Source organism: Ruditapes philippinarum, unplaced genomic scaffold (genome assembly GCF_026571515.1).
Source record: "Ruditapes philippinarum isolate M1 unplaced genomic scaffold, ASM2657151v2 ctg61_1_1_1_1, whole genome shotgun sequence".
NCBI classification, from domain to species: Eukaryota; Metazoa; Mollusca; class Bivalvia; order Venerida; family Veneridae; genus Ruditapes; species Ruditapes philippinarum.
In genome coordinates, this window is record NW_026861844.1 from 379,350 (window position 1) to 403,356 (window position 24,007).

The following is a 24,007-nucleotide window of genomic DNA, read 5'->3' on the forward strand; positions in this document are numbered from 1 at the left end:
TCACCAATCTTCTCAGGCACAACCGGGAAACTGAGTAGAACTAGAGTCAACAATCTTCTCAGGCACAACCGGGAAACTGAGTAGAACTAGAGCCACAAATCTTCTCAGGCACAACTGGGAACATGAGTAGAAGAAGAACCATAGACCTTCAGTCAGCTTGCTGGACAGTTTCATCACTTGAGAGAATCCAAAGTCCCTGATGGCATAAGAACCCGCAGCAGTGAGTGTATTAGTCTTATAAAATGTAAGACATAAAAGGAAAAGAATATTTTGCTGCGATGGAGTGTAGCTTTAATTGAATCAAATTTTAAAATGTTTTAACCGGACTTGTCCAGCTTTTAATCTGAACATTTCATTGTTATTAGGAGGGATTCTGATATAAAAATGCAAAAAAGTCCTATAATTGCTCACAATTACCAGACTAGGCTGAATGGCATAAACAGTTCTGCCCAGACAAATCATTATCAGAGCTTAGTATTCAAATTATTAAAATATAAAGCTTTTCAATAACCAATAATATTATGATAAAGAAGTAATTTGACAATCCAAAGGTGTTAAATTGAAGACATATCAAGATTTTTATCCTACCAATAGAGATACAATTGCTTTGACAAAGCATTATGATATTGCATTCTTTAAATATTCTGTACTAAACTATTTTAAGATAACATGAATTAGTTGCTACCCATAAAAATTTATCTTCGTTTTGTCATAATCATTGTTCTGGTTTAAAGCATATGAAGTCCCCCCAAAAAAGTCTTCGTAATAAATTTTGTTTTATTTTTTATTCTTTTTTGTATTCATCAATGTTATGAAAAAGAAGTACATGTTAGAATAACTTTTATGTATCAGTTAACTGTTACAGTTTGGAACTGTTACCCAATTAATTAAGAGTAAGCAGCCAGATAGTTCAGTTGTGCTCTGGTATTTTAAGGGTCCTGGGTCCGAGTCCCAGTCCCATATGACATATGTTTATTTTTTTTAAAACCAGTTGCAAAATGGTCATACTTTTACTGATACCGGTATGACAGATCCAGGCTAAGCTGTACATCCATACAATCTGACCAAGCTCTATACTGGTAGCTGGTGGCACCTTGGTTGGTCATGAAACTTATTGATGTAATTGAGCTGCAATAGACAGGTGTAAGTTTTTAATTTTACAGATGGACAAATTCACAATACAAAATCAGCGGCTATTGTGATGTAACAAATTTTAAAAACTTGTATTCCCAAAAATATATAATATAGCTGTAGTAATAGCTGTTAACTGTTCAACCTTTGACCTACCTGTATGCTTATGCTTAATATTTAGGTTTTGGCAGTTCATAAATTTGCACCCAATAACCTCACATTTAGGCATTCTGTCAATACTAAGACTTTTCTCCTAAGTAACTTCCAACTTCTTAACATAGCTTAATCAGAATCAATACCTAGACAAAAATCATTTAGGAGTTGTCTCTTTAAATAGATTTATACTTAATTGAAATTTTAAAAAATCTAATTGGCTGATCAGATTTGTTGCTTTACAACTTGTAAATGTTTCCCAATTTAAACTGTTTTATACAGCTTTATTTAAGGCAGCCCCTTTCCCTGCATTGGATACAAATTAAACAATTATATTCAATGACTGACAAAAAAAATATTTGATTACAGAGTAAAGTTCCTTTTATAAAGCAACAGTAAACAGTAATAACAAAAGTTGAACTTCTTGTTCAATACAGGTGTTCTTTTAATACTTTAACGTGAAGTAATTTGTCCGTCAATAGTATTCTAACTACATTCAGACAATCCCAATCCAGACAAAAACCTGTCACCTACACTAGTATAAACATTGTTACAGTATTTCTAATTTGTTCCATTGAAAAAGACAGCTACTCCTGTTGCCTTGTGTATTCTAAACTGGCCTACTTTACACCAAATGTGAAAATAACCTGACGCGCTAGTGACTTTCAGATTCAATTACATACTATTTGCTATGTAATTGGTTATTATAAATCAATTATCTCTACTTTCTGCTCTCAATAGAATACCCCTTTTTAAATCTTCATCATGGACAGTGAAAAATAAAAGAATTTTTCTGTAAATTATGATTAATTTTGTTCAACCTTGACTCATTTGAAATTGAATAGACCATTATATATTATGTTACCTTTTTATACAGAACCCATTACTCAGCTGGCCAAGGAATTATAAACAAAATCGAAGGACCTCTTCACCTTTAAGTGACCTGAAAATCAAAATATAAAAATATGAAAAAACAACCTACTAATACATGTAACACTCTTCAAAAAAGTGTTTTACTTTTAAATATTTTAAAACATGTTAAACATATAAAAAGTAAATTAAAAAAAAAACAGATATTAATGCAATCTTGACTTTTATGGGCTTTGATATCTTTTGATACTTTTTTTTCTGAAATTTTTTACAATTTGTGAAATAATATATAAAACATTACAATGATAACATCGTCATTACCTTGACAATTTTTTAGTACAACAGCATGACGACTTTAAGGTTGTCAGGTTTCTGACCTACCCCATTTTGTTAATTGATTTACTTTAAATATATGGAAGATCTCAAATGAAAAAGCAAATACAACAAAAAATATGAGTCTACTTCATATTTACAAAGATGGCACTATATCACTACATGCCCTCTGTCAGACGTAATTACTCTGACATTTTTTAAAGAAAAAAAAATCATAAATCTATTTAGCATACATGTAAAGCAAACACTGTTTGAAATTGAACATGTTTACTGAACAATCGTGCATACAATTGCAATAGACATCTGGCAAAAAAAATAAAATAATCAAGTCATTTTACAAGTTGTTATAGGTTTAAACAGAAAAGTGTTGGATTATATTTACATTGACAACTTGAAAATGTTTAGCCTATACTTGTAACCTATATTTGTAAATTTATGAAAGCATTATCAATTACTCAATCATTATCAATTATACAATTAATCTACCTCATTGATAATTCTTTCTGTCATACAAAAGATTTTTTAATTCATATTCATGTAATTACACTGTCAAAAATAATTAAATGAAGTCAAGAGAAATTTGAATATATGAATTGATGATATGTATATATATATATTTTATGAGGCATCTTTACTGTACGTCTCTGATTATGAATAGTTCTAGTCTGCCTGCTTAGCTCAAAAAGGAAAGTATCAGATTTGTAAACCACAAGCCACTGATTCGATCCTGTGGTGAGACGAAATTTCCCTTGTATGTTTGGTAAAATAGTCATGTGTCTCTCACAACTGATTCAAAATTATGTGGAATTGGAATCGGTCACTTGAGGAAAAATTGTTAATTACTGCTGTTAGTTATCCAAGAAAGCTTGTTGGACAGTTATCCAAGAAAGCTTGTTGGGCGGACCAACAGCCTAGATATGGCCTAAAATGTGTTAAAATCACAGTCAAGTCATAAAAAAACAAACTCTAAGTTTGAATCCCACTATAAGGACCATGATATGCCATTCATCTACAAATATTACTTTCAATAAAACGCTGGTACCCAATGTCACAGGTTAGCATCCATTTCCTTAAAGTTAGTGAAGATGGTTGCAGTTGGTTCTGGTCATTGAAGGTACATTGTATAGTGATGCGAGTTTCAAGTTGATAGCATGCAGACGAAACCAATCACCAGATTATATACATGATACTGGGGCTTTACTATAAAAGTCTAATTTATATTTACAATAATTCCCAAATGTTAATTACCCTTAAGTTTATAAAGACTTCTGTTACTATGGTTTTCAGGAGAAACTCCTTGCTACTACAATGTTTCCAAAGAATTTCTGTTTCCATGGAAAAGTACTTCTGGTCCTAAAGTTTCCAAATGGACTGCTATTACCATAGATACTAAAGCGCACCATACAGCCACTTTTCTCCACTGTAATAAGTTAAGAAAGGTTCAAAACATAAAAATACATGCATTTAGTTGTACACTGTATTAATTTCTTGGACAAAAGTTTGCTAATATCAGTAAATGTGCATGTTTTTGTCCGACTAATTACACGTATAAAATCAATCTGACATTCATGAATATTTGATATCAATTTTTTGTGAATAAAATATCATGGCAATTATATAAAGCATGTTTTGAATTGTTCAGGCTTTAGTTGTTTGAGAAAGAATATTAGGAAATCACATTGTATGAATTTGTATGAATTTTTATTTTATGTGATAGTTTTGTATTGGATCAATTGTTAAACAAGGTACGCTATAGATACCGATATATTTATATATACTCAAAACTGCATAATTTATTAATTACATATCAAGACGTAACAAGAATATCGTTATGTCATTATGACACAAAAAGAAATGAATAGTCTACCAATTCAAAACCAGTTTGTTGTCATAGAAACATTATATACTTAAGGTAAAAAAAAGGCAGATATGAATGCTATTTCATAAAGGAACTTAATATCTGAATACATTTTCTAAATGTGATTACATCACCTTGACTTCTTTGATGATAGGGGTGAAAAAACATGTATGATGATGATATTGCCTTTGAATAGGTAAAAATATTTTAAAAAAACCCAACTTTTATTATGATAAAATGAGCATTGTCACATTAAATACACAAACGGGATAAAACAGGTTTTCTTCAACAAAAAATATTCAAAGAATTTAAGGTTTTTTTTGTCATTAATTCACTTAACTATTTAAACGACACCATTTTTTGCAAGTTTAGTTCACTGCCCCCACATTAAGTTTCAAACCCTGCATACTGCCTCATACATCATTCATTAAAATTCTTTAAAATCATTACAAATTCACGATTTTCCCATTAACCTGTGGAATAGTTTGTGTTTCGTATAACCCTTTTAAAACGAAGTCTCCTGGAGGGCCCATGTCACATGACTAGAGAAACGGCTACGATCTTTTGCACTCTCCGACAATGCATCTGTTGTAGTAACATTGAGAGAGGCGCAATTAATCTTCTCCTGGCTGATCCGGTGCATTTTTGTTGACATCAGAATTTAAGTTTCAGAGAATCTAGAAGCAGACGACAATTGCTGATGAATTAATGAAACGGCGAAATAATCAAATGCCCTCAACATCCCTGTGAAACTGATATGAATTTTTCACAAAGAGAAAATTAGCGTCTATAAAAACACAGAATTGTCGAATTTTGATGACACTGTCAATGCAGGTTGAAATTAGTCTGTTTCCCTGTCCAAAAGAAAATAAAAATTTTGTAAGGAAAGAAAGTAGGCGTAATTTTTAATTGATATTTCAATACATCTACAATGGCAATTTCAATGGGTATTTTATTATATGCAATTAAAATGTCTGGATAATGCCAAATATGATAATAAGATGCCATGTAATTCACAGTATCAATAAAGTAATAAACTATGATAATTATCATAAAATCAATGTGGTAGATTTGTGTGTTATATGGATAATTAAATGTCATATTTGTAATACAGTCAATGATACCTGCTGAGCCATTGGATGTGACTGGGTACTTCATGCCAGAGACATTATAGATAACATCTATATCTCTGTTAAAACCATGGACCTTTATGCACTAAAAGTAGTTCTTGAGGCAGCATAAGCCTATATTTTTAGGAAAGTGTAAATTCCTTTTGTGGTCAATCATTAAATATTTCTTGAAGATAAAGAGTAAAGTTCTATAATAACAATAAGTCTTTAATTCAGGCAATCCACCACTAAAACACTTCTGAAGGGCAATCAGGAAAACACCAAAAGATAAGGTACAGAACATGAAAACCTTATAATCCATCAATATGGTGGCCAATCTTATTTGTCTCCCCCCAGTCTTAACAGTGCTGTAAGTGAAAGGCACCAAACTAAATAAACTTATTTAAAATTATTATTGGAAGAGATTAATGACTTCGGTTAAAACACTTTCATTATACATGTAATTATATGTAATTATTAAAGAATCATAATACTATGGCATGTTTTTTGTTTGTTTTTGTTTTTTATTAATAATGGAAAAGGTGTTTTTAAAAAATCATGTAAAATGATAAACTGTTCTTAAATAACTTTCAAATGTTGAATAATTATTACGCTCTTGGTAACTTTTTGTACCAGTTTCTTATGTTTCTTTGGACTGGACAATATTTCAACATGTCATGCTCACTCTATTGTGAAACATTATATACCATTATTTATGTATATATCTTGTATAATACAAAGGCAGTTAAAATGGCATCCAAACAAAGAGATTGCAGCAATAATATGTATTGAATAAAAGTATAACCCATACACGACAAAGAAGTTCTAACAAAAAAGCGGAGACTTTTTATTTGTAAAGCTGCTTTATGAAACCACAAAATATTAAACCGTCTACGCCACAATGATTTTTTCATTTTATTGCTATTTTTTCATTGTGCTATAAATACTTATTCACCTATCACGAATTTTTCATAAAGCGACGTAATGAATGTGATTTCAATATCAAAATTCCTACCTAAATTATTTTCTTTGTGCGATGGAGTTTACGAAAGATTTGAATATTTAAATATACTATTTAAACATCAACAAAGATGTTTTGACCCTGACTATCCTGTTACCAAGCTAACGGATTCTTAAATATATTCTTTGTCGAGTTTACATAAAAACCGTCAACATATCAAATTTTAACCCACAAAGATCACCTACTAATCTATATATTGAATTAACGCGTGATGACACTTACATAAAGATGGGTGCGATCTGTTTTTCGGTACATTCAACGCACTATCGCATCTATCTTTGAAAGTTTGAATGCAGAAAAGTAGATTTTGTTAAGTTTCTTAAGATTTTCGAAGATTTATAGCTCTTTGTATAGTTTTGCTTTAAATAAGTTAATTTTTTATATAGATACCCTGCATGAATTTAAGTAACTAAAGTAAGTACTTACATGCAAATATGCGGAAAAATTAAACATATTATAATGGGGGTTAAATGATGTTTAATGTACCAAGTCTTGAATCAAATCTCTGTTCTGATTAATTAAATTGTGAGAAAAACTATTTTTCTTGCCTCTTGATAATTAAAGTGGACAGTTTGGGTATATAATTATTATATTACATTAGGAAACACCCTTGAATCAAACCTCAGTAACTTTTTGATATGACTGTTTGCACTGACGAACCCAATTTGTTTTAAAAATCAAAGACAGCATACTTGATGTTCATTGAATGCCACCTTTCCTTGTTGTTTTTGTTTTTCATGTCTTTTGGCACAACAAAACTTGTAAGAACCATTGTTTTAATAAGTCAGACATTTCATCTTGAGTCAATGACAGGCTATATGTACCATAAGTTTCAGCATTGATTTCATATTCATTTCAAAAGATCCATCAAATAGTACTATAGTTTAAAGCTATATACTTACAATACTTTGCTCCAAAAGTGCCAGGCCTGGATCCAAATATATAAAGAAATTCTCTTAGCTCAAACTCTGACCTCAGGTATTTAATTGGCCAAAAACTGCCACATATTATGTACCCTAAACGATTTGAGAAAGAACTTAGAAAAATGTTTTATAACCTTGAGGCCAGAATGACAGTTAGCCCAAGAGAATTGGAAAGTTTTTCCATTTTTCCTTATATCCTCCCACCCCAGGGCAATGGCAATTTTCAAAATCCTGTAAGTGTAGGAGATATTTAACATATCAATAACTTGTTCCCTCTGATTGAATTTCATATTTCTACTTCCTAGGATTCAAGTATTGGGTATGCTGGACTGTGCAGTATCTTGCTAGGCAAAGTATTAATTGATAGGTGTTTTAAGTAATTTACTGTTCTTTATGGTTTGTTTTTAATGTACGTTTTAACCATCCAGACATGAATTTATTGTTTGATCGGCCATGCAGACAAGTATGCTTCAATTACTTTTAAACAAAACAAACAATGAAAGTTCAAGTAACATTTTCACTCACAATGATTTTTACAACCCAATTATAGGCACAGTAGCTATTATATGGATTGTAAGTAATGATTTGAATTTTCTCCATCTGTCGCGTGTCGAAACACCTGTATTCAAATTTAAGTACGTATGTAGTATTTACTTATAATATATTCATAGATTAATATCTGCTTTTCAAACCATATAAAACAAACTTCAGTTTAATTTAAATCAAGAATTTCTTAATTTGAAGCTAGGCTTTCAAAGGAGAGTTAATTAATATCATTTTTTAAGGATACTGAATCTCAATAAATCAAAACTAGGTTTTCTAACAGTTTATCTAAAAATAGATCATTTCATGTTAGATACAGCAAACCTGTGCTTAAAGACCAGCTTAAATATACAGACTGATCTGACATTATAACAAGAATGCTTGACTATTCTCAGTGTCTTATAGTAAAACAAGAGCCTGGATAATGTGGAACTTTCTAAGCTCAATAAGGGCCATAATTCTGTCAATATCCGTGTTTTAGTTATGGACCTTGGGCAGTGACAAAAAAAAATGTAAAAAGTGTCAGAACAGTAATTTTGGAGATACCAACTTGCGCCCAAAAGCTTAACCAAATCCCTATTCTCCGAATAGTCAAGCTAAAAGTAAAACCATTCCAGCTATTATGTCTAGGACAAAAAACAAACTGGTTTGACCCTTAATTAATACACTAAATATCTGTTAAATGGATGTGTCCATCATTCAATCTGAACAAAATCAAAATGACAAAATAGCGTTGTGCAGACCATGATTTAACAGCACAAATCTGCTCTTGGTCTGCACTGGTAAAATGAGTAGAATCGATCAGTCACTGGGTTATTATAAGCAAACATGGAATTGAATTCACTATTCCTAGATTATCAGGAGGCAACAAATTATGTATAGGAAAACCATTCAAGAAATCCAAGTCTCTTAATTTACTATGACCATGACATTTTGTTCAGTACAAATAGTTCATATTATAAAATGCTCCATTGCTGACACCAATCTCATCAAAGGCGAATTCAATGGACACATTCATTTGTTGTTGTTGTTTTTTATTAATTAAAGACCTTTTTAGCTTATAATTTCTGTGTGTAAACACTGAATTAATTTTCATTGAGAATTTCCATAAAAAATGTGCAGCTGTGTTATCAAGAGAGTTCAGACAGTTCATCTCGATATTTGTAAACAATACCTGACCTAATTTTGTGACGTAATAATGTGTAAACGTCATTGACATTTTGACATCAACATTTGTGACATCATGAGAACTACTTTAACTGTTTAATGCTTGGAACAACATTACATACATAATCTCATTAACTGATTGTCGGACAAATGAGAGAAATGTTCAAACTTACATGATCATCTGAGGAAACGATTCACCTCATTATTAGCAACACTGAATATATTTTATACGAATTCACAGGCCTCTGACATAATCAACAATAAAACAACTCTACTGTATATTGTAGAGGTCTGCCTCCGTTTCCATGCAGGAAGTGTGACCAGAGTAACGTCCCCTGGTGTTCCATATGCTCCACGTGCAATATGCTTTAACATGTGTAATATGAATTCTATGTTATCAGTTACTTTGTGTCATTTGCTTTGTTACGTATATACAAACTAACACTTGTATAGTTTCATGTTACATGTAATTTCCCGCTCATTTGCCGGTAGCACGAGAAAATCGTGCAACAGACACTGACGAACTATTTGAGTGCTTTAAGCATGTATATATTTCAAAACGGGTTATTTAGTACAATGTATACAAAACTAGTTTTCAATAATTAGCTGTACACAGTGCGATGGTTTACATAGAAAATCATGACATCGCACGAGTAAAATATAGAAAAAGAATAGCTAAATGAAAATGTCGTGCCAGACATATGTCAACAATCTGTGAAGTTAGGCTAAATGAAGTTTGTGTCGGGCTTTGAACTAGTGAACAAAAATGCTAAAAACCGTAGATACTGTTAATACAAATGATTTTGATGTGGCCCAGTACCGGGTAGGTTTGATGTTAACCAAAATACTACCTTGCACGCGCCAAACACACTTCGATATTTTGATCGCTTCATCACTTTGAACAAATCTCAAATTATTATATACGGTTTTTTAATGTAATAAGATAGATCTAACCGACAGTCGGTGTGAAGTATATAATCATCGCATTAATAGGTAGACCTACATTTACAGCGTATAGGATACTAATTGTTGCGCCCCCAAAAAATTATGGCTCTGGTCAATTGTACGGCCTTACATAAACAAAATACTTTTTGTGAAATTATATGTAAAAATGTGATGTTTAACATAAAAAGCCAATTTTTAATGTTACGAAAACATCTCAAATGAAAATAAATGAAGCCACCGTAGTATTAGTTTAAGCCGACCTAACTCCGCCCACACGCTTTTTCCCGCCGCTCGACCGGATTACAGCCATTTGATAAATTTACATCTAGTTCCTGATTTCTATTAAATTTTTTTATTGCCATCATAATTTATCACATGTATGATGTTCATAAATGTCTGCAGAATTAAAATATATAAAAAGAACTTAAAGTTTCATTTTACTTTAAATGCAATGAAGTATCGTAAAATCGACCTTGCGTAGGGTCACAGCGGCGCGCATGAATACTAATGTATTCATAATCTAGAATCTAGATGTACATAGCAATCGTGTCTCGGTGTATCATTGCACTTCGGCAGTAGTTGTGAACTTGTCAAAATCGTGGAATTATTTAGAATATCTATGGGAATTAAAAATATACCGTGCTATGTTGTTGCAGGTAAATATAACAATATGACATACATCTTGTGTTAATACTTAAACATCGTTTTAATTGGGGAAATTTAATGACAACTTTTCCCGAAGTTTTTGACGTTATGCCAACCGGCATTTTTCATGTGGGAGTTGTCTCAGTGAAGCCGGTGAAATATTTTCTGTGTAAATTGATTAAAGTACGAAATGATATGAAATGACAATTTGCGTATTTTGTTTGTAACTTGATTTTTTATAATATTGTACATGAAAATGAAAACTTTTCATTTGATAAAATGGTTAATTACGCAGTTGTAATTTACAATCTGTCGCGCAGTTAGATATCACGTGTTCACTTGCTTATTCTAGGTCATATGCATATATAATGATGGCATGAGGCCAATTACTTTTACTTACACGCGGATATTAATCTAGTTGTAAGACTACTTCTACGCACTGGCCTTGAATTACTTTTGCCTTTAAAAGTACTTATAAATAAGAGGAAATATTATTTATTAAACCTTTGATTAGTAGATTCAATTAACACTTAACTTTCTAGATTTAAATGATAGATAAATCATAATATTTCTTTTCCAGATATGCCAACAGTTAGAAAGAATATATCAAGTACCAACAAAATGAATTTGTTAGATGAAATATCGAAAAGCCCTGTCTCATATGATGAAGAAATCTACTTGCCCCCAACTTCAGTGATGAGTGAAGATATTTGGAAAAAGTTTGACTTGCCGACGCCACCACTGTCTCCAAGACATGAAAGTGACAGTGAACTTGATCTTGAAAATGTCACAATGCCATTTGATATAGATACAGAAGACCTTCTTCTCTTTGATGATGATGATATAACAAACGAGATGTTGAAAGAAGTGATATCCACTTTTCCAGAGTCACCGCCTGGTCCTGATATAGAGTCTAATCTTCAATCCAACTTGATTCAGGACATTATGTGGTCAGCTCCAGTAAAATCTGTGGAGTTGAGTAAACCAGCCCAGAAAGACCAAAAACAACGGCTTAGATGTAATTCATGCTCAAACCCAGCTTTCAACACAGCCTGTGTTGCACCAGATGAGGTGTTTCCACTGGAGCAGACTCCACCACCACCACCACCAGCAACAAATTTGGGAGGCGCAATTTCCCAAACCAGGGTACATAACCTAGGAATTGAAACACCCTCAGATTCTGGTTAGTATATCATAACTCATTTTGAATAAACAATGAAAAAAGATGGTTTTAAAAAAAATAAAACTTTATTAAATTGTTCGCTTTTGACAAACTTTATATAAATACAAAGCACATAACCTTTAAAATATCAAGTATTTAAACTTGGTTATGATATTATCATTTATTTGACATGTAAACTTGTTGAATTTAATATTTTTAATTATTGTACTATTGATTTTAATATTTTCATATTTTTACTTTACAGAGGAAGAAATTGATGTTGTAACTGTGGAAAAACACCTTCAAGTAACTGTTCCAACTAAAAGGAAATACATCTCCGATGATGAAGATGAATGCAGCCCTATAAAGAGTGAACACAACCGCGGTACTAAAACAGTTACATTGACTATAGGACCTAAATCTGGATTTAGCACACAAACTGTTACAAAATGTACATCAGTGAGACCTAGAGTTGACTGTCCAACAGATGTTCATAACTATAGTTTACCAGTGACTTCTCTTAAAAGAGTGCATTCATATCCAAATTCACCTGTCACACATAAAAGTAAAAAACTAAAAAGGGATATAAGTATACCATCAGACTTGAGAAAAGTTGCACAAAAACTTAAATCTTCCATGGGAAGTTGTAGTCGGAGTTCTAGTGATTCTGAGGAAATGTGCGAAAGTGGTAAACGGACTCAACATAATGTTCTGGAACGTAAACGTAGAACTGACTTAAAAAATAGTTTCTTTCATCTAAGAGACTCTGTACCGGAACTTGAGGGACAAGAACGTGCACCAAAAGTTGTTATTCTCAGGAAAGCGTCACAGTATATAAACAGACTCATTGATGAGCAAAGACGGCAGGAAAGAGAAATCGAACAATTGAAAATCAAGAAGGAAAAATTGAAAAGGAATCTTGCAAAATTGCGGGATTATTAAACAACTATCCTACAGACTTGAAAACAAGTTGGATTTATTATGCATTGCATTAAGTGCTTAAGTTGAGAATGATGTTTTTCACGAGGTTAACCAAACTTCTATAGACATGATATATATATACATTAATCATGGATAATTTTAAGCAAACATTCAAATAAAATGTTCAGATAAAGGCATTAAATGAGTAATTTTCATGAAGTTTGATAGGGCCTAATGATACTGCTAATTCAAGCTGTGTTCATGTATGTGTTCAATAATTTTTTTATGTGCATTTAATCACTGCCTTTAACTTATAACACTTGGCATTTCATTTGTGTATGCATTGAGGTCATTCTTGGACCATTACTTACTATACCTATTAGAGCTGTAGTGAATTTGACAGTTCAGGAAAAGAAAAAATGTGATTTATTTTTTAAGTTGCTTTATACAATTTTTGTTGGGGGCAAATGGTCATTTTATTTCGTTTGCTTGACTAAATGGGTGATATTATTATTGCATTTTTGTATGATAACTGTTTGACTGTTGTTCTTTATTGATTTCTATTTCTACAGAGTTTATGTACCTATTTTCTCTTTAAATACTTGTATATTTTTTCATGTTTTATAAGAAAATGTCCAACAAAATCTTGATTTAATTAAATTGGCAGGTGATTTTCCTCTAAAGTAATGAGCTTGTCATAAAAGCCCAGTTAGTTGTGTAAATATTGTTCTTTAATAATGTTAAAGTTTGCTATAAAGAATTTATATTGAGATTTTTTTTTCTGTCAAGTGATAAATCAGTTGAATGGGAATATCTGAAGTTTATAATGAATGTATACAATAATCAGCTTTGTTGTTTAAGAACCATGTTGAATGAAATGTTATTTTCGCTTTTAAAATAATGTATAAAATATCATATTCCTGGTTATAATTACCCAATGTACAAAGGTTTGGTTGAAGTTTTGTTAGTTATTTTACAAAGTAGTTTGCTTTTTCTATTAACTTTTTAATAATCTTATTTACAGCCTCTGCAAGCAGCAGTTATTCTGATCATCTTAGACTAAACTGATTTTTTTTATCAAATTGATGCAAGAATATAATGTTATTAAATTGTTCAAACTGTATTGAAAATATACATGTTTAAGCATATAAGAACTATTTAGATCATTTTCAAATAAGTCACATTTTCACACAAAGTATTCTTGCATTGATTTAAGAAATTGCAATTTTGTTTGTTTGTGTTTTTGGTTTAAGAACTGTTTTGGCGACTTTTACATAAAAAAAGAAAACTCATAAGAGGTTTAAGAAAACAATAAAATGAGTCTTATAAAAAATTGTATTTTGTGTTGTATTCTTTCTCAGATGTATATTGAATTTTATTATCTCTCTACACCCCACTCTAATGTAACAAAGGACAACTTGACATTTGGCGGGAAAACAGCGAGACTACCGGGTGACTCACAGCCAATCGTTAACCCTGAATTCACAACTGGAATTTCATTCATTCGTAGGGAGCGTCTCAAACTATTATTGTTATACTGCATAACGTATATATTCTACACATACAAAACGTAGTAAAATAACAGATATGCGTAGTTTAAAACTTGTTGCGGAGTAGGTACTATGCAGAATCATCAGAAATATAACTTAATCAAGTCAGAGGGTTAAGTCTTGAAATAAGCATCGCCCCACTTAATTTTTCAATATTCATAGATATTAAATATTTGTATACCAAGTTGCAAGTAAAATCCCTTTAAAACCGGAAACAGTTTTAAATTAAATTGTAATACTCGCCGTAGTTATCTGCACAGCACGACATCGGGTGACCATGACCTAATTTTATGACAATTGAATGCCAGAGAAGATTGCAATGCCATGCTGATACCAGGAAATTAATAATTGGTCTACACTATTTTATAGTCTTTTCATGAATTTCAATGATAACGTGATTTGGGGTATCCAGTTACTTTATACGCACGAATTAGCGCTACGCGGTAATTATACAAATATAATGTACAAATTGTGTGGTATCATTATCAGTAATTATAAAACTGTCGACATCTTTCTAGACAAGAATATAAAACTCCTGTAGTCATAACATAGAGTGATGTCGTTTGCTCGCTTTGAAAGACGCTAATTTGTAGTCGCGTTTTAATAGCATACGTAGACAAGGCATCCAGGTTCTTTCTGCACCGGTACCATGAATTCTAGTATATATATGACTGAAATAAGAGAACAACTAACAAAGTATTTATAACACAGCAGATCGTCTTACATGATGTCAAGTGGGTGTCAAACTTCTTTTTAGATATATCTGTAATGAGAAACAAATTTATGAGCTTCTGCTACTGAATGAAGTGGTTTTTGTCTCGATTCCTTCCAGTAAAAAGTTTTTTTCTGACTATATAATAAATATCAAGATTGAAATGTCTTTAAATGACCGCTTCACTTGGCAGTGTCTTATTGACATTAAAATATCACGTTTCAAAGCTTGAAACATATCGGGACAGTTTTGCAATCGAAAATATTGAAGTTTTCGTCAATCTGACTGAAATAGTTCAGCACCATTTAATGTTCGATTCCCGTTCCTTTTCATATGTTCGATTCCCGGTCTTTCATACAAGGAGGATGCTCCTCACGCCTTACACACTGAAAATCTGCCAAATGCTGTAAACTTATGCTACCGGGGTGGATGCTTGGTCTTTCAAATGGTCTATGCCACAGGCAAAAGTATCGGACCTGGGAAGAAAAAATATGACCAGATTGATAACAAAACCTGTGTTCATCTTAAAAGTGTCAAAAAAAAAAATGTATATAATGACCCCCTTTAAAAATATACTATAATTTAAAATGTATATAATGACCCCCTTTAAAAATATACTATAAGTTAAGAGTATTTTAACTTATAGTATATTTTTAAAGGGGGTCATTATATACATTTTAACTTATAGTATATTTTTAAAGGGGGTCATTATATACATTTTTTTTTTTTGACACTTTTAAGATGAACACAGGTTTTGTTATCAATCTGGTCATATTTTTTCTTCCCAGGTCCGATACTTTTGCCTGTGGTCTATGCGTGCGTCTTTTTTTTTATCATTTTCAGACCTTTCGATCAATGTAATACAAAAGAATGATCAACACGAGGTCATATGTGGATAAAGCATGTCGTATTTACGATGTTCAAACCATTTTTTATAGTCATAATGTTCAACAGCTTGCGGGATACAGCGACAATTAAAACCTATGACAATAAATGAATACGTCGTTCGTTTAGAAGAGAGAAAAAATGTCGCACAAAAACTTTATGAAAATCGTTTTGAAAATGCAAAATGCTACAGGTTCAATGAAAGGTAACAGGTGTCCAATTAATGAACACATTTATTTTCAACTATTAAGGCAAAAGTAAAGCCCGATTCATAATGGCCAATTTTCCCAATTTTAACCCTGATACTAAACAGTTACTATAGTATTTAGCTGTTCCAGAATAGAACATTTTAATTCTGTCTCAGATATAACCAGTATTGATTAGATGCTGTCTGATCATGGAGCCTTTTTATGACATTATAATACGCTCAAGAAGCGCGGATGCCATGCAAGTGTAGAAAGGGCGCGAGTTTTTGAGACAGCACGGCAAAAAGCACGTGCCAACTGATGTCTATCGTATATTATATTTTAATACATGAAATATATTGGTATTGAGAACTGCAGTTTTGAAGAGTTTGTTGTGTTTAACTATTCAGTTAATAAAATAGCGAAAAACACCCAAAACGACGATAAGAAAATTATGTTGTAGGGTCATAAACCGTAGATTTGAATTTCCTATTTCAAATGATCTTTTTACTCCAATATGACGTTCCCATTGTAAATAATGAACGACCTAAATGAATGAATTGTATTTTATATAATGTAAAGATTATTTCATAAAAAAGCCCTGCTTATTATGATGCGTACCAGCTAGTGTAGAGCGCGTTGTCTGTGACAATTGACAATTATACATAATTTCTTTAATCGGTACTTCAGAGACGTCAAATCGTGATCTTACACTTATCTAAATAAGAATGCCAACACCAATTTAATTTAATATGTTTCACGAATAGCCAACAGAGGTATAGATAGATCTGAAAATTGCTTCAATAAATAATGCATATATCTAGTCAATTAAAAAATGAATGCAACACGTGAAATAAATATTGTCAAAGTCATAATTTTAAAGAGATTTACATTGCAGAAATGCATCTCCATGATATATTGTATCAAATGTTTTGATTTATTAAGTTTATTTCGCAATCAAACCGAAGAAAGAATATCATAGAAACAACGCAGATATAGTTCCGTATATTATAATAATGAGTCTGTAAATAAACTTTTCGTCTACTACAGTTAGGCGATTAAAAAAAGAAAATGGCAGCCTCCATGAGAAATCCTGTGGTTGTTATTCTTGGCGCCACGGGGACAGGTAAAACAAAACTGTCACTGGAGTTGGCTAAACTATTTCACGGAGAAATAATAAGTGCAGATGCTATGCAGGTATTCCACATCTTGTTATAATCATTTCTTAAATATCCAGCAAGTTCGAAGTGTAATCTTTTTCGGATAGAACGCATAAAGTATATAAGATGATGAAATATGGATGTTAAGCGTGGAAATAATCAACCTGCAGTTTTCATAACTTTTTGTTTCTGGTTCTTGTTAAAGGAGACACATTAGGAAACACATTTATTTTACAAATAATCAATGGTAATTAGATATGATTTAGTGCATGTTGCCAAACTTTTTTTTTGAGGAATGACAGACCTTCTCCTTGAAGGTTCTCCCTATAATAACAAACTTACCAATTTATCAAATATCTTCAAGTATCAATGCTAATGTAATATGAAATTAGGCAAAGCCTATGAATGGGGAAGTCGGTTTAAAAGAATTGTTCATTTTTTCCATTTTAAAGGTGTCATTTGCCGATTTGGTATTTCTTGCACCGCTTCCATTTTCACTCGGAACACTTGATGATTATTATAAATCTGAAAAGTTACGATTGTTCCGTTATCGGAATATCCCGCCTAATATGAAATTAGGCAAAGCCTATGTACGGGGAAGTCAGTTAAAAATATCATTGATTTTTCCGTTTTAAAGGTGTCATTCGGTATTTCATGCACCACATCCGTTTTCACTCGAAACATTCAATGATTATTATTAATCTGAAAAGTTGTGATTGTCCGTTATTTAAATACCTCACCTTTTACCATTGAGTTACAATGAAAATGGTGGCGCCCAACTAGAACTGACACTGAAAATTTCATTGATAGATATAAAATTATATATAATTTTTTTTTTTTTTTTTTTTTTTATTTGATTTGATTTCCTTTAAAATATACATGTGTAGTCTATAGCCGGGCAAGCCAAAGCCCGGCGGCCCTTTGACTTCCCCGTATTGTCATTGAGATTCATAGAAAATTACACAGTGCCCAACTAAAACTGACAATGAAAATTTCATTGATAAGTATAGATTTCTATGTTTTCCTTAATTGTTTTTATTTGATTTCCTTTTAAAGTTACACATGTAATCAAGCCAGGCCAGCCAAAGCCCAGGCCCGCACCCTACATTTATAAAAATGAAATTTGGGTGGAACAGTCTGCACATATTACAAATAAGTAGATAGTTCTCCCCAAAAATAGGAAACATTTGGGAAGGAACTGCTAAGGGGGGTGGGTGCAGGAATAGTCTGACTACCATTTTTAAAACATATAAGTTTTGATTGGTCAATATATTGATCAAGTAAAAGAGATCAGGTAAACATTGTATAATTTCTGTCTAGATATTTTCTTATCATATACATTTATATTCCAGTTATATAAAGGACTTGACATAATCACAAACAAGGCAACAGCAGAAGAAAGGGCGGCATGCAAACATCACATGATAGATTTCCTTTCTCCTCTAAAAGAAGATAATACTGTTGTGAATTACAGAGATCAAGCTGTGCCCATTGTATCTTTTTATGATAACTGTTCTTTCTTTATATATAAAATTTCCTGAAAATAATTAGTTTGATTTGGAACATGATATAATGGGACAATCAACCTTCCAACTAGAAGTAGAGGTGCGCGGTTTAACCGGTATACCGGTAAACCACGGTCCGAGACATCTGCGGTACGTACTGCGGTACAGACCTGGAAAACCGGTACTTTTAGCTCTAATTTAAAGCAATTACAGATCCGTAAAATGTACTAAATTAAAAAACTTTTTCTGTTGTATATGTCAATGTTTCTTTGAGTTAACCTTTTTGCAAACAACTTTCGCCGACTGTTATCATTCTTCGATAGTTCTTAGCGAAAATTGAATGCTTTATCGATTACCGCATGTAAGCCAGAATTGTCGACTTGCATGATTTCAGTTGAAGAAGCAAGAATTGTCGACTTACATTTACTTGTCCAAATATCGCTTATTTGATACGAAAACTAATCGTAAAGATTGATAATTCATGAGGGCATTCCAAGCTTGCATAAAATTAGGGTGTTACTATTTTAAGTATTTATATAAATAGCGACCAATCAGGCTAGGGGTTTTCCTTACGTCACGCACTTACTGCATGCGCATGGCAATTAACTAATTATAGAACGGCGTAGAAACTGGATTAAAAGTAATGTTCGTTCAACTAATGAATATTAATTAAGCAGCAACATGGTCAGCTTTTTTCTATGTGATAATTTTAATTTGCTTTTGGGGTACATGTTTGTTTTGGTTTAAACTAGCTCTTGCAATAAAAAATTTACAATAGCAGCTGGGACTCTGTTATAAAATTAACCGACAAATAAATATTTGTCATCGGCTAACGTGCATTTGACCTATTATTTTATTAATCAATAAGCAATAAAAACATTTTATTTTTCCATTTCAACTATGCAATTTATATATAGTTTTTAAATGTTGAAAGAGACCAATATATAATAAAAAAAACAACAACAACAACTTATCCATGACCCAATTAATTTATGATTGTCAACATGCGAAAGTACCTTATGAAAAAAAGTTAAATGATGCTTTGATTAATCTGTATTTTATAGATCTGCTTAATTTTGATATTTGAAATTCTATATCAGCCTACCTTGATACTTATTTTAGAGATAAAAATTAACCTATAGCGTACAATGAAAATCCGTGGTATACCGCGGTTTATACCGTGGTTTTTAGGAAAAAAACGTGGTATACCGTGGTATTTTCTTTCTGGCGGTACCCAACTCTAACTAGAAGTCTAGATAAACAGTCTTATGTTGGTTTCCAGTTGACAATTGATCATAAGTGTAGTGTTTAAGCGGTAATTAGAAATAATTGAGCCGCGTTGTGACAAAACCAACATAGTGCATTTGCGACCAGCATGGATCTAGACCAGCCTGCGCATCTGCGCAGTCTTATCAGAATCCATGCTGTTTGCTTACAAACCCTATAACAAGTAGAGAATCTGATTGCGAACAGCATGGATCCTGATCAGACTGTGCGGATGTGCAGGCTGGTCTGGATCCATGCTGGTCGCAAACGCATTACGTTGGTTTTGTCACAACGCGACTCAATTAAATAAGTTTTTGTAAAATTTTGCTGTCTGAAGTTAACAGTGCCAGGTTCCAACACTTAAAGTTTTGTAAATCAAGCACTGCTCAAGCAGGTGCTAGGGGGAGTGGGGGGATGTTGCATTTTTTCATTATCCTTCGTGTACAGACTCTGTTAAACCGAGTGTGCAATTTTCATGTAATTTTGTTGTAATTGATGCTTCCAAGAGATCAAACTTTTTTCAGATTTCTTTTACTAAAGAAAATATTTATGAAGTTTGAATAACATCTGACAACAACCTGTTTTGAAATGAGTATTTATATTATTATATTTGTGTGATTCAATTGGTGAAAATATATCAGTGACTAAACTCATACAAGTGTGTATAAAGTGATTTTGAGCCAATAGCAAAGGGAAGTTTGAATCTTCTTTCCTTTATAGATGCAGAAAATTACTAACCTTCATTGCACATAAATAAAACTAATTTATTATTTAGCAAGTTTGGCAGAGAGGTAAAACAATTTAAGAAAATGTTGTTTTTTTCTCCCTCAAGACATTTAATGAAATTATCAGCTCATTGTCATACATTGACTCTCACTAAAAGGTGGCATGTAATTACTTTATTTATTAATATCTTAAAACTTTATTATGCTCCGCGAAATATTTAGGGGGAGCATATAGTCCCCGGGTTGTCCATCCGCCAGTCCGACCGTCCGTACATACTTCCCGAATTTGTGTAACTTTGTTATTTTAAGTCGGATTTTACAACTATTTCACAGAAATGATCACCATATTGACACGAAGTGCGTGCACAACATTTGGGTCGCTTCCTTGAAGGTCAAGGTCATAGCATGACCTTGAAGCAAAATGGTGTCCGGCCCATAACTTTTTTATTTAAAGTCGGATTTTACAGAAAGGATCACCATATTGAGACGACGTGTCGCGCTCTACATTTGGGTCACTTCCTTGAAGGTCACAGCATGACCTTGCAGCAAAATTGTGTCCAGCCTATAACTTTGTTATTTGAGGTCCGATTTTACAACTATTTTACAGAAATGATCACCATATGGAGACGATGTGTCGCGCGCAACATTTGGGTTGCTACCTTGAAGGTCAAGGTCACAGCATGACCTTGAAGCAAAATCGTGTCCGGCCCATAACTCCGTTATTTGAAATCGGATTTTACAAATATTTTACAGAAATAATCACCATATTGAGACGCGTGTCGCCCGCAACATTTGGGTCACTACCTTGAAGGTCACAGTATGACCTTGCAGCAAAATCGTGTTTGGCCCATAACTTTGTTATTTGAAGTCGGATTTTACAACTGTTTCACAGAAATGATCAACATATTGAGACGACGTGTTGTGTGCAAGTCAGTAGATAGATCTCATTGAGTAGAAGTGCAGTGCAAAGAACAGTAACTCTGCCTTGCCTAAGTTTGGAATTATCACACTTTGAACTTTGTCTGGGACATAACTCTGAAACTACAAAAGATATACTTTTCTGTGTCCAAAACCTAGTCGGAATGCATCACCCAGTTCAACCAGCTCTTGTTTTATATATTTTAGTATTTTCAGCATTTTAGGTAGCTAGTATATTTTTAGCTTGACTTTTCAAAGAAAGAGAGAGTTATTGTATACTAACACAGGACTGGTGCCGGCGTCAGCGTCACACTTTGATTTTTTTTTTGTAAATTGGTATCTTTAAATCTACTGAAGGGAATGGGTTGACGCTTTACACACTTACCGGTATTTGAGATATAACTCTAACAGGGATTTTGACAAAATTATGGCCTTTTTTTAACTTAGAAAAATTGTACATTATCCGGGCTCTTGTTCTACTATCAAGCACTGAGAATAGTCAAGCATGCTGTCTTACCAACAGCTCTTGTAAAAGTTTATTCCAGTCCTTTCAGAATTGATAATAGCTAAAAGATTAGAGACTTTGACATTAAGTCTAAGGGAATTTTTTTTGGCTTATTTTATAGCTGATATTCAGTCATATTCCCAATTGAAAATAGTATAATTTTTTTCCAACCACAGGAAAAATTCCCAAATGAAAGTTACAAAATAAAAATATTGAATAACAAATTCTAAAATCTTTGAAAATAAGGGCTTCTTCACTGTTATGATGCTTAAATAATTGAAGATGTCATCCAAGACAGTGATTCTTTGCATTTATTTATTCACTGAAAAATTTAAGTCATGGATTTTTCCCCAGTTTTTAACAAAACTGCTAAAATTCTCAAGTCCATGGGTATGGGTCATGCTCTCAAAATCCTGGGTGGGGGGGGGGGGGGGGGAATCTGAGTCGGTACATGTTTCAGAGGGAAAGCAGGTGATTGCTTAAGAAAATAAATTATTTAAGCTATTGTTGATTTGTAATATTATTAAAGAAATTTAGAGGGTTCAGTTCTGTTAAGAAAATTGCTATTTAGATTATTTATTATCCTTGACTAGAAACCAAGGTAGATTCATTACTACAACAAAAGAAGACACCAGTGATTGTAGGTGGAACCAACTATTATATTGAATCGTTGCTATGGAGACACCTTGTAAACAAAGAGGTAATATACATTAATTGAAAAATTGAAAAGTCATTTACATTATTTTATAAATAAAACAGATAATTTACATTATTTTATGAATTAAGAGATGATTTATGCAAAAAATTATCATTATTTCATGAATTAATTAAGAGGTGATTTACATATAAATACAAATCATTTAATGAAAATGTTGTTTACATTTCATTTATACAGAGGTGAATCTAAATTAGTTTTTGATTAAAGAGATCATTTATACAGTTTCATCAATATAAAATCTGGTTACATTTATTTGCATTGAAAGAAGTAATTTACATTGTGATATTAAAAAGTTGGTTATGTTAAGTATAAATATTAATTCTTTAGTAATTGTATAGTAAGTGTTTAGTATAATGCTAAATATTAAAGTTGCATGCCTCCAGACGAGCCAAAATATTTCAAGAAAAGTAAGCTTGAAAAGAATCTTCTAAGAAAAGTAAAATAATTAAGATTCAAGTTATAATTTACTTGTTAGATTGTATATGCCATAAATGACTGATGATTTTGCATTATTTATCACCATATTTTTACTGCATGACTGGCGCAGTAAGGGCTATTTTTGCATATTTTGACCTCTTTTCTGTAATTTACGCAGATTGTAAGTGTCATCTGCATTGTGTAAAGTACATTCTTTGTTAACTTTACAATATTTTACCTTTAAATACGTTATCAAAATTTTCAGGAAAATTAGCATTAATCTGGAGATATACTCCTATAAGTATGACTGTCTTATTATACTTTTGTCATATAATAGACTCTGCCTATATTGTCTGTAATGATTTATTTGAATCTCTTGAAATGAAAGAAACAAATAGGAGAGTGCAGAAGATTTATGCCTTCAAATTCAAGCTAATTTCCGTAAAAAAATTAAAATGTATTAATCAGTAAACTATTGTCAAGTGAACAAAGAAAGAAACAAAGAACAAACAAACGGCATTTAAGATCTACGAAAATTACTGAAAATAGGTCAGAATATGCAAAAATAGCCCTTACTGCATTAGTCAAGCAGTAGAAATATGGTGATGAATACTACAAAATCAGTCATTAATTGCACATAAAATGTAAATTATTTCTAGAATTGTGAATACTTTAACTTT

The 24,007-nt window shown here is 32.1% G+C and overlaps 2 protein-coding genes and 1 long non-coding RNA gene across 3 annotated transcripts in view; 2 read left to right on the top strand and 1 right to left on the bottom strand.

The window, feature by feature from the left end:
- Positions 1 to 925: 925 nt before the first annotated feature.
- Positions 926 to 9,907, bottom strand: LOC132717064 (uncharacterized). The gene is made up of 3 exons (XR_009623907.1): positions 9,282 to 9,907; positions 2,150 to 2,227; positions 926 to 1,128 (listed from the first exon to the last, which is right to left on the bottom strand). It is a non-coding gene; the product is annotated as an uncharacterized LOC132717064 (long non-coding RNA).
- Positions 9,908 to 10,550: 643 nt separating this feature from the next.
- Positions 10,551 to 14,069, top strand: LOC132717080 (transcriptional regulator Myc-A-like). Its single transcript, XM_060700478.1, has 3 exons — positions 10,551 to 10,709; positions 11,279 to 11,881; positions 12,126 to 14,069. The coding sequence occupies exons 1-3, from the start codon at positions 10,673 to 10,675 to the stop codon at positions 12,800 to 12,802; spliced, it is 1,317 nt and encodes a 438-aa protein (XP_060556461.1). The 5' UTR covers positions 10,551 to 10,672; the 3' UTR covers positions 12,803 to 14,069.
- A 3,082-nt stretch (positions 14,070 to 17,151) lies between these two features.
- Positions 17,152 to 24,007, top strand: part of LOC132717081 (tRNA dimethylallyltransferase-like) — a 33,567-nt gene continuing 26,711 nt past the window's right edge. Inside the window, exons 1-3 of the mRNA XM_060700479.1 lie at positions 17,152 to 17,310; positions 18,626 to 18,766; positions 22,794 to 22,892. Of these exons, the coding sequence (XP_060556462.1) occupies positions 17,185 to 17,310; positions 18,626 to 18,766; positions 22,794 to 22,892 (366 nt within the window). The 5' untranslated portion in view covers positions 17,152 to 17,184. The remainder of the gene's footprint in view (positions 17,311 to 18,625; positions 18,767 to 22,793; positions 22,893 to 24,007) is intronic.

Excerpts from the sequence above, each read along its gene's own strand:
- LOC132717080 (XM_060700478.1), top strand. The coding sequence starts at position 10,673 with ATGGGAATTAAAAATATACCGTGCTATGTTGTTGCAG. Across the intron at positions 10,710-11,278 it reads ACCGTGCTATGTTGTTGCAG|ATATGCCAACAGTTAGAAAG; the intron begins GTAAATATAACA and ends TTTCTTTTCCAG. Across the intron at positions 11,882-12,125 it reads TGAAACACCCTCAGATTCTG|AGGAAGAAATTGATGTTGTA; the intron begins GTTAGTATATCA and ends TTTACTTTACAG.